At 36.5% G+C, this 12,001-nt stretch overlaps 1 protein-coding gene across 1 annotated transcript in view; it reads right to left on the bottom strand.

Moving 5' to 3' along the window:
• XPO4 (exportin 4) overlaps positions 1-12,001 on the bottom strand; it is a 129,208-nt gene that overhangs the window by 69,774 nt on the left and 47,433 nt on the right. The window contains 3 exon segments of the mRNA XM_020968782.2: positions 4,983-5,117; positions 5,120-5,135; positions 5,864-5,980. Of these exon segments, the coding sequence (XP_020824441.1) occupies positions 4,983-5,117; positions 5,120-5,135; positions 5,864-5,980 (268 nt within the window).

Below are 12,001 nucleotides of genomic sequence, written 5' to 3'. Positions count from 1 at the left end.
AAAATTAAAGTTCAGGAGAGAGGTGATGACTAAATATAGATATACGAGAGTCGTTTACATAAGAAGGTACTTGAATTCATGGGAATAACTGAGATGAGCAAGGTAAAGCATGTGCAAAAGCAAAGAGAAGCAACCCAAAGAGAGAGCCTTACCCACACTGACTGGAGAAAAATGGTGATCCAAGAAAGGAGATTGAGAAGGTACAGTTAAAGGGGAAAAAAGAGAAGCCTTAATTTGACAATTATGGCCCTCCCCAATCAGTGTTGATACTTCCAGGAGAAATTCTATTCTTTATTTGGCTGTCATCATAAGCAAAAACTGAGTGGAAATGATGGAAATGTTGAGGACAAAGTAGTTACTCCATCTTAGATTTGTGACAGAGAGAAAATCCAGGAATAGCCTGACCTGCATCCTAGATTTTGGGATGACAGTAATCCAGGATTTCAGAAAATGGATAGGTAGGATCCCATGGACTAAAATTCTACAGTGGAAGTTACCCCAAGTGGGATAGTTAGTACAAATGAAATTCTGAAAAAACAAAAACATTTTAACATCCTAGTTACCTTCCTTTAGAAACCTTCTGGCTCATCAACATCCTTCCTAAAACATGATACCATGAACTGAACATAATATGCCATATGTAGTAGAAGCAGGACAGAGCACTGTGGTATTATCAGCTCTACAGACTTTGATTCTTCTTTTAATGAAGCAAATCTCAGTACACATTTCAATACAGCACATAACAACTACATAAAATACAATATAGACAGCATTCACCCATTAGGTAGGGAATTGGACATAGGACCTCCAAAGTCCATTCCACCTTTAGAATTGTCAAGCAACAAGTATTTATTAATCACCTGCAACATGCCAGGAAATGAGTGAAGTAACAGATAAACAAGCAAAAATGAAACAGTTTAACCTAGGAGCTTACAAAGGGGAAGCAGGCAGACGCACACACACAGACACAGACAGACAGACAGAGACACACACACACACAGACACACACACACACACACACACACACACACAGAGAAACACACACGAGATAATTGTAAGATAGGGGTAGCACTAGTATCTGGAGGGATCAGGAAAGACCTTATACAGGAGGAAGTACTTAAGCTAAGCTTTAAAGGAAGCTAAGCAGTCTAAGAGGCAAAGGTTAAGGAAGGAGAAAATCTTCCTAGGTATGGAGATGGGAAATGGAACTTAAGGTAGAAGGGCTGGATCACAGAATATGTAAATGACAGTAACAGGTACTAAATCTAGAAAGGTAAATTATAGCCAGGTGGTAAAGAGGTTTAAAAACTAAGCAGAGGCCCACATTTGATCTCAGAGACAAAAATGTCACTGGGGTTTCTTGAGCATACATACAGTGATCTGTGATTAGGAATACCACTTTGGTAGCTGTGTGGAGGATGGATTGGAGAGCGGAGAGACATGAGGCAGGTAAATAAATTAGAAGCTATTCCAGTAGTCTTCGTGAGAGATATGTGGAGCCTGAACTAGAGTTGTCATTGTGTTAATGGACAAAACCGGAACATGTGTGACTGAAAAGGGGCAGCTAGTTGGTGCAGTGGATGGGATGCTAGGCTTGAAGTCAGGAAGACTCATCTTCCTGAATTCAAATCCAGCCTCAGACACTTACTAGCTATGCAACCCAGGGCAAGTCACTTAACACCAAAGGAAATGGCAAATTATTCCACTGTCTTTACCAGGAAAATCCCAAATGGAGTCAGGAAGAGTCAGACATAACTGAAAAAGACTGAACAACAACAAAACTAGATATTCTGATAAAATTAAATGGAGGAATAAACCTGATTTTTGGCAACGTTAACCAGAACAGCAGGCTGGTTTTCAAAGAAGCAGAAGAACTAGAATACAAATTGCTAACATTCACTGGATCATACAGAAAGCAAGGGAGTTCCAGAAAAACATACACTTTTGCTTCACTGACTATACTAAAGCTTTTGAAGCAAAACAAAATATGGCCAAGTCCTTAAAGAGATGGGAGCACCAGATCACCTTACTCGTCTCCTGAGGAGCCTGTACGTGGGCCACAAAGGTACAGTTAGAATTGAACATGGAACAACTGCTTGGTTTAAGACTGGAAAAGGACAGGGCGGCAAGGTGGCACAGTGTTAGAACACCAGCCCTGGTGTCAGGATGTCCTGAATTCAAATCCAGCCTCAGACACTTGACACATACTAGCTGTGTGACACTGGGTAAGTCACTTAACACCACTGCCTAGTCAAAAAAAAAAAAGGAATATGAACATTAGTCACTAGTCAAAAAAAAAAAAAAGGAATATGAACATAGTCACTAGTATTGATGACCAAGATTGGAAAATCAGTATGACAAGACTGTATATTGTCACCTTATTTATTTAACTTATATGCAGAACACATCATGTGAAACACCAATCTGGATGAATCAAAAGCCAGAATTAAGGTTGCCAGGAGAAATACCAACAATCTCAGATATGCAGATGATACTGCTCTGATGGCATAAAATGAAGAATTAAGAAGTCTCTTGAGATGAGGGTGAAAGCTGACTTGGAAGCTTTTTTAAGAAGCTTTTTTAACTAGATCTTGGCAACTGGTCCCATCACTTCTTCACAAATAGAGACAAGAAATTGAAGCAGTGTGACAGCATACTAAAAAACACAGTCAGACACAACTGAACAACAAAAGAAGTTAACAAGTTACAACTCCAAAGTTGAAACATTCTCCCCCTACCTCCAATCACCCCACATCCTGCCCATATTACTCAGTCTCTCAAATAAGGTAAGAGGGCTGAACACCAAATAGGCTCCTTTTCTTGCTTGTAATTTTGCCCTAAGGCTGGGTTAAAAGCTTTTTCAAGTGTGTATTTCCCTCAGTTGAGCAAAACTGCTAACCCTGGGCAATGGCCCATTGTCATTTTTCAATCTTTTCAACCGTATCCAACTCTTTGTGACCCCATTTGGGGTTTTCTTGGCAAAGATACTGTAATGGTTTGCTATTTCTTCTCCAGCTCATTTTACAGATGAGAAAACCGAGGCAAACAGGGTTAAGTGATTTGACCAGGATCACACAGCTAATAATTGTCTGAGACCTGATTTGAATTTGGGTAGTCCTGACTCCAGGCCCAGATTCTATCCACTGAGCTACCTAACTGCCCAACTGTCAATTACCTGATGCTAATTAATTTTTATATTCTAGCTCTACTTCTGGATTTTTTGACTTCCAGTCAAGTGGACCAAAGTCTGAGGAATTATTATAGTTAATTCTGAGGTGGAAAACCTAGATGACTGGAAGAATGACAGTGCCTTCCACAAGAACTAAAGAGGAGTAAATTTAGAGACAAAGATAATGATTTCTGAATTGAACATACTAAATACAAGATACCTAAAGGACACATGGTGATATGGGACGGGAGCTCAGGAAAGATCAGGGCTGGTTATATAATTTTGGGAGTTATGTGAGGAGAGATGATAGTTAAACCTACAGGAATTTATAAGATCACCAAAAGAATGAACAAAGAGAAGAAAGGAGGAACCAAGTGAAAACCCTGGGTACACCCACAATTAGAAGGTAGGTTACTGATAATGATTCAGCAAATGAGCCTGAGAAGGCAAAATCAGACAGAAGAAACAAGAGAAAATACCGTCACAAAAAAAAAGAATAGAATATCTGGGTGAGGGTTGGTCAATAGTGTCACATGCTGCAAAAAGAATTTGAGAATTAAGAAAAGTTCATAATACTGGGCAATTAAGAGATCATAAGTAGCAGTGGGGAGCAATCTCAGTAGAATAATGAAGGCAGAAGCCAGAGAGCCAGAGAGAGAAGGAAAAGTAGAAACAAGGATATAGAGGGCTGGCTTTGGGGAGTTGGACGGCTTATGCCAGCCCAGGTCTTACCTGTAGATTATACTAAGCCTGACAGTTGTGAAACTCAGGATGTCAGCTCACCACCCCCCTGTTCTGTCTCTTGAGAACAGGATGCAGGAAGGGAGGAAACGGATGGGGTACAGGACAGGACGCAGGAAAGAAAGTAACAGACAAGGTACAACAAAGTAAGGAAATCACTTAATTAGGTTTGTGCTTTTCATGGAAAATAATGTTACTATTGCTTGATCCAGTACTATATAAGTCTGAGGCCTCAGATCAATAAACGAAGTTTGTTCTTCACATCTTCCACCTGGCCTGTGATTCTTTCTGTCTTCACACTGCCGGCATCAGACCACAGCCGTGGACGCAGGTGCTTGCGGCACAAGGAGTGTAGTCAGTTGCATGGTCAAACGAGGATTTTTAAGAATGGAGGATGCTTGGGCAAAGACATGTTTTGTATAGACTAAGAAATGTTTTTCGTTAAATAAATAAAACTGAGCATTCTCTCTTTTCAATTTGTTTTCAGTGGGAAAAATCTTCAGAGTAAATTATTGTCTTCTCAAGTTTCCCTAAGAATGGGGATATACTTTTTATTACTGCATTGCATTCTAGCCTCAAGGAAGAGCAATAGGACAAATTCATCAAAATTAAATGCCAAAAGGAGGAAAAAAGAGTCATAGCTAGAATGAAGCTTCTTAGCTAAATAAGTTTCCACTTTCCTTCATATTCTTTAACTTTCTAAAAAACAAGAAGTCTATCCTAGATTTTCCTAGCAAAAACTTGGTTGTCCAAGCAGTACCTTCTGTTAGTAAACTTCCTACCACATGAATTACCTTGGTGAAGATCAGGAAGTAGATTCTCTTTTACTTTTAACTGTTTTCAGAAGTCCATGGTAGGAAATGAGTATAGAATCAGAATACTCAAATTTTATCCCTGAAACTTTTGCCGCAGAGATCCAGGTTAAAAGAAAAAAAAAATAAACTTAGTTTTATATTTTTAAATAAACATTATAAAAACTATACAAATTACTTTTCTACTAACTGTATATAAGAAAGTAAATTATCTAGCTCTAAATTATTACTAACTAAATCTTCAGTCATTAAAAGGATATAATTTGGTGGAAGAAAGTTCCAACTTAAGACCTGATTTGCTAGTGCAAGATAACGCTGAAACACTGAAGACATCTGAGCATTTAGATTTTCCCGTCGGCTAAACTCCTGCAGCACTTCAACAGTTAACATGAAATCTGTCGAAGGTCTTCTTCCTAAATTAAAGCAATTATAAACATTCTTGTATCAAAACATAAATGTTAAAATGTCCTCTATTAGAATAACGGTACTTTAAGTCTTTTTTTTTTTTTAAAACGCTCTTCAATTCTTAGGAGTGCTCCGAAATTGTTCAATACTATACCTCTCAATAATAAGGATTTTAATAGATTAGTATTTTTGCATGCACATGCACACACACATTTTAAATATAAATGCTGGTTCTATAACAAAGCCCACATTCCTCCAGCTATGTTATAGTTCTCATGAAAGAAGAGTCAGTTGTTCTACTGCATAGTCCTAGGATTTAAGGGAATGCCTTCACATAACACTTCCCTTGAGCAAGACAATACATGAGACAACCAGCCCACATCATCAGCAATAACATTTTAAAATACATAGCTATCCCTGGCCTACAGCCAAGCCTATTTTTGTGACCAGAAGAGGTTCAACAACAGTAATTAAATTTGAAAACAGTAAGCAATAAACACAGCTAGAACCATTACTAAGAAAATACTGAGAGATTTGGGGATGAACCTGATATTAAATAAAGCTTAAAGTTTTGAAGATGTTTAAAATACTGAAAATTTTATTCTTTTTCCAGTAAAGTCATAGTGCAAAATTTCCAAGTACAAAATCTTAGTCACCTGGACAAAATCTCTTCTGCTATGCTTTTTCTAGATGAGAATAAAATACTAATTTTAAATGTACATGTTGATAGCAGTACCTGAAAAATTCTTTTGCAGTTACCATGAAATTCCATGCTTAGTCCAATGTTGCTTGTTTTACTCGAACTTGAGAATTCACTCAACAGTGCTGTTAGAATGGAACATGCCAGAGTTTGCTTGAAAAAAGAAAAATAAAACAAATGTTTTATATATGTTCACTTGCAACAAATATTTTTGCTAGTTTGTTAGAAAATTTCTATTAGATTTCAGAAGGCTCCCAAAATCAGAAAATTAGCTATTACAATAATAATAATTAGTTCTCTTCCATTTACTAAAAATATGACAAATGTCAATGACACTTTTAGCAATACAACAGTTAGTGCCCACATGAGAATTCAAGATACTCTACTTTCCTATTCAAACATGATATAAATAAAAACTCTGAAACAGTTTCTCCCTCAGGATTTAGTCAATTCTTTTCTGATGCTATGTTGAATAAGAAGTATTCAATAATTTAATTTCCCACATGTTCTGATGTGAATATAAGTCATCCTAAGCAAGTTAAAGAGAGATAAACTAGTAGTCACAAATCTCCAAAATATTACATAGGCCATGTATAGGGACCCTGAAATCAGAAATTAAGATTTTCCTTCCCAATAACTCTATCCAACATAGTCAGAACTTCAAAACCATTGGCTTTATCCACAGACTATTTGGAGCCAAGGTGACAAAGATGGACAGAGTGGTAGGAATTGTTAAAAGGTCAGGCATGCTGGCAAGTGTCCATGGGTTAAACAGAAATATGCACACTACCTCTGAACAACCGAAAGATTAAAGTCAAGATGATACTATTTATGCAAGCTTATAGAACAGCTGAAAGCATTGCCATCCACCCAACAACTGCAATATCTTTGTTCTGAAATGCCTCTGATGTCAGTACCTTGACCCTACAGATGCTCATTATCTAAGCAAATTTAAATCAAATCCTTATTTGCCTCAAATCACAAACAGCTAAAGATGCTATACAGTGAATCTTTACTGATGTCTCACCCACTGAAAATGAATTTCAAGCCCCCCTCCCAAAAAAATTTAAATGCCTATTATGTACAAAGCACTGGCTATATATATATACACAATGATTAAAAGATCAATTCACCAAAAATCACTTTATGTTGGAGCTGAAATGTATCTTAAGAGATCTAGTCCAACTGCCTTATTTTACAGATGAAGAGACTAAGCACTTTGATTTAGAAATGGCTTCCTTTTTATTTTTCTTAATCTGATATAAACAGAAGCCACTCTCCAATAGTTAATGGTGAAAGGACATGTAAAGAAGCATTTCCCAAAAGAAAAACGGCCAACTTCCAACAACCATATGAAAAAATGAATCACTATTAGTAAGAGAAATATAAATTGAAGCAATTGTGAGGTTCTCTACCTCATACTCTTTAGACTGGCAAAGACGACAAAAAAGTAAAGGAAAGTAATTGCTGGAGCAGCTGAGGAAGATTAAGAATACTAATACATGGTTGTTGGGGCTAGGAATTAACTGATCCAACCTTTCTGGAAAGTAATCTGGAACTATACTCAATAAAGTCACTAAACTGTACAGACTCTATTATGACTCAGTAACACCATCATACAAGGAACAGCCAGACACCAAAAAGATTGAGAAAAGAACCCTTAGGAACTTTGATCAATTATGAATTACTGAGGACCAATGAAGATGCTACTTATCTCCTGGCAGAAGTGATGGACTAAATATATAGAATAAGACATTTTTAGATGTGATCAAGGTGGGATTTTGTTTTGCCTAATTATGCCTATTTGTTACAGGGTTTGGTTTGGTTTTTTTGGAGGGGGAGACTGTGGCTGGGAGAGAATAAATGTTTATTGAAAAATTTTAATTTAAAAAACACTAAATATACTAAAACAACTTAATCATTCTTTGGCTTAAACAATAATTCATAATTGTATAGAACCTTCCAGGAGACTTTTATGAAAAGCTATAGATACTGGCAAAATTCAGAACCGGTAGGCTATGAAACCTACTGGGACAATGTCAGATAATTAAGCTGATACTTCTACTTCCATGTAACAAAACTCATTTAATAACACCAGTAACAACATCAACAAGATATTTTTCAACGTGTAAGCACAAAGCATCAATTGCACACTGGTCAGAGAGGACCAAACAACAGAAATACAAGCAGGGAAAAAAAAACTGGAGGGTGGAGGTGGGGTGTTGGTTGACCACAAATTCAATATATGGCAGTATGCCATGGCTGCTAAAAGACCTAATGCAATCTCAATTGTTTTACTATAGTATAAGATATAAAAATATAACGTACAGATAAAGGAGTGCACTAATTCCATTATATTTTGCATAGGTCAAAGCACATTTGGAATACTGATTTTAAGTAAAGGACATCATTCTTTAAGGGCTGCTAAAAGAATGGAGTAAGCCCAGAGAAGGTGATCAGGATGGTAACAGATTTGAAAAGCACGTCAGAATGATGAACAGATGCTGAAGGAACTGGAAACATTCACTGGGAGATGAAAACTCAGAGTGGACATGAATATTGGCTTGAAATCTGAATGGCTGTGAGGCAGAAAAAGGATTTAACTTATTGTGTAGCTACAATGGGCTAGGCTTTACAATTCTCAAAATTAAAGGGTTGGACAGTATAAATTCTGAGGTCTCTCCTCTAAATAGATGTTCTTGTAGGCTAATGGGTAAAGGGTGCAGGAAGTAAGATTTCAATTTGATATACGGAAATACAATGACAGTGATTAAAAAATGAAATGGGCTCTCTCAAAATGTAGTAATCTCCCCACCAATGGAAGGATGTCTCAAGGCTAAATGACTTTTCCATCAAGGATAATTGAAAAAATTCTGCTACGTAAGGTAAGCTAGATTTTTGACAAAGAATTATTTATTTTAGTTTCACATGAATTTTGTGATACCTAAAGCTGGGGTATAAGCCAGCTAGGAATGAAATTCTAGGGGAGGAAGAGGAAACCCAAAGAAAGGGCCAAGTGACCTTTGGATAGTACAAGAATATGTTACCAACCTGCTGTTTTCTAAGCTTCAGTGGACATACAATCTTTTAGGTCTCTGACTTGTGAATGAAGCATTAAGCTCCTTCTTTCTGCCTTGTCAGCTAAGCTCTTGAAGGGTTTATGATTCCAGTGGCATAGGGACCCACTTCCACAAGGCAGGTGATACCCTCTTCAGATCCTTGTAGGGTCTGTGAATTTTATTGGTGCAGGCCCTTCCTCTGCAAATGCAAATCACATTCTAGCTCAGTAAATGGTTTTCAACAAGAGCTGCTGGGATTTGGCCAACCTGATAATAAATTTCTGCGAGTCTAGCTGGTTTGGTCTATAGATAACAGAAATAGAGACCTCATATAGTGGCACCCAAGCAAGCACTCCAAGTGCTTTTGGCTGGGCAGCAGGGCTTCATGGTCACGTGCTAAGGACAGTGCAGACACTACTCATAGTTTAAGAGAAAAAGAACTGCTTTTGAATAATTCAGAGAGGAGAATTTCATCTTAATAAGATAAAAACACCGAAAGAGTGATTGATAGGCAGCCCTATGAGTTATCAACTTTGCTTCCTATATCTGACTAGTCTATACTACCATTAGTATGTAAAAGGTAATGCCTCTTTGATCTGGCATCATGGGGAATTAAGTGTCACAATTAAGTAAACTTTCAGATAGTTTTTTCCCCATTCTTTTAAAACTTTAAATCATCCTATTGATAATTTAAAAAAACATACACATCCATCTGCCTTCTTAAATAAAGTAGAATGAACATGATTAAGTTTTCCTTTGTTGACTTCAGGTCACCATTGTGATCAGTAGATTATAACTCCAAGTACATGACTATGTAGGCATCGGACAACTCAGAATCTAAGGCATAATTTCTTCAATGGCACAATAAGTAAATTAGATTAATTTCCAAGGTCTCTTCCAGTCAAAAAAAAATGCCATGATGTTATTTTACAAACTATTAGAGCCTATCTTCAGAGGCCAGTGAGAGATGTAAAATTGGTCTCTATGCTAAAGAGAATCATTCTGCTATGCTTCAGGGGTTCTTGTGCTCCCTCTGAATAATTTTCATGTTTCTTCCCTTGCCGGTACTGTTCCCCATTAAACTACTTTGTCTGATAGAGCCCCATCTCCATTCTTGCTACATAGAGCCATAGAGCCCTCTGCTTCACCATATCTTTATTATGTTACTTTTAATCAGCTAAGGGATATAGGGAACTGATTCAAATTTAGAAGACCCATCCTCCAAGTGATAGTCAAAGAATATGAACATTCATTTTACATAAGAAGAAATCCAAACCATCAATAGCCATGAAAAAAATGCTCTAAATTATTAGAAAAACACATTATAGCAACTCTAAACTACCACTTTCTACCCATCAGATTGGCAAAGCTGGTTAAAAGAAATGATAAATACCAGAGGGGCTTTGGGATCTATACATTAACCTGGTCATTCTATAAAGCAGTTTGGAACTATGCCCCAAAAGTTACTAACTTGTGCATGTCTTTTGATCCAGCAATACCATTACTAGGTCTATACCCCAAAAAGATCAAATAAAAAGGAAAAGGACCCATACATACAAAAATGCTTAGAGTAGCTCTTTTTTATGATGGTAAAGAAATGGAAATTAAAGTGGAGGGGGCACCTATCAATTGTGTATTTGTACACAATAATGATATATAAACATAATGGAATACTGTAATACTACTGTGGTGTAAAAAGTAATGAAGGAGATCAATTATTTCAGGAAGACCTGCATGAATTGATGTGGAGTGAAGTGAGCAGAATGAGGAAAACAATTTATGAACTCACAAAAAACCTGTAAAAACAAACAACTTTGAAAAACTTAAGAATTCTGATCAAAAGAATAACCAACCAGGATCCCTAAGCCCTGATGATGACTACCTTCTCACAGAAAGGTGACAAGATTAAATATGCAGAATGAGCCATTTTCAGACACTGCCAATGTGGGAATTTTTTTTGCTTGACTATGCATGTTAGTTACAAGGGTCCCCCCCTTCAACCTCCAACAGAGAGCAGTGGGGAGGAAAAATAGATTTGATCACGGAAAACAAATTAAATTAAATTAAAAATAAAGCTAATCTTTAATTCATAAAAAAATCTGATATGGGTTGAAAACCAGAAAACCTGTTAGAAAAAGTCTGTTAGATTCTATTAGTTCACTTTTGCACAGTTCAATTCTAAATATGAGCTTGAGAAGAAAACTCCCATGAGAAAAGTACATGACCTTCAGTAGGACCTTCCTACTAAAAAGAGACAAAGTATAGTCCTAACTCTGCCACTAATAAGCCATGTGGCCTTGAATAAGTCATTTAACTTCTTTGAATATCAGTAACCCTAAATGCAAAAAATAGGAATAGTAATTTTATCATATGCCAACTTCAGGTGTTGTTATCTAGATCAAATAAGATAATATATCTGTATCTAAGCAAAACAATCCATTTTCTGAATTGCTTTAAAATATAGTCCTATTTCTTTATCTTTAATGTTATGGCGTTAGTTTCTAGTGAAGTCATTAACTTCATACCATAAAGAAAATATTTCATGGACACTACTTGTCTCATTCTCCAGCAACTTCATTAGTTCTATCATAAGAATAACATACTCAAACACCAACTCAGCTGACAAAATAAAATACTCTTGTTCAGAGAGAGGATTGTCTCTTATAATAGCCTGGCTCTTATCCCAAGAGCTTTATTACCAAGAATAAACTTTATGAAAGGTTGCCATACATAAAGCAGACTTTCAGCTGCTCCTCTAAGCAAACATCAATGAGACTTGTGATAAGAGAGATTAGCCCCTTTATCCCACACATGGCAGCACTATCCATGGACAATTGAATTTCTCACCCTCTTTCTTCCTATCCTAGAAAAAGGACTATTTTTAAAAGAATTTGAAAAATAAGCCTATTTGCACTGAAAAACAGAATACATGAAAAATTAGATAGTCAAGATTGCAAAATTAAATGCCATCTTAGACTATTTCTTTAGAAATAAAGCTTTAAGATCACTTTAAAAGTCTATAGGACACATTTTAACAAAACATGGCAGAAATTAAGTGTGGAGATTATGATTATGCTCTTTAAGTCATAGCATGTAATGAATAAGACACATAATA

The sequence above is a fragment of the Phascolarctos cinereus genome, unplaced genomic scaffold (assembly GCF_003287225.1).
Source record: "Phascolarctos cinereus isolate Bilbo 61053 unplaced genomic scaffold, phaCin_HiC Scaffold_726;HRSCAF=1367, whole genome shotgun sequence".
NCBI lineage: Eukaryota > Metazoa > Chordata > Mammalia > Diprotodontia > Phascolarctidae > Phascolarctos > Phascolarctos cinereus.
This window is presented reverse-complemented; position numbering and strand designations above follow the sequence as displayed.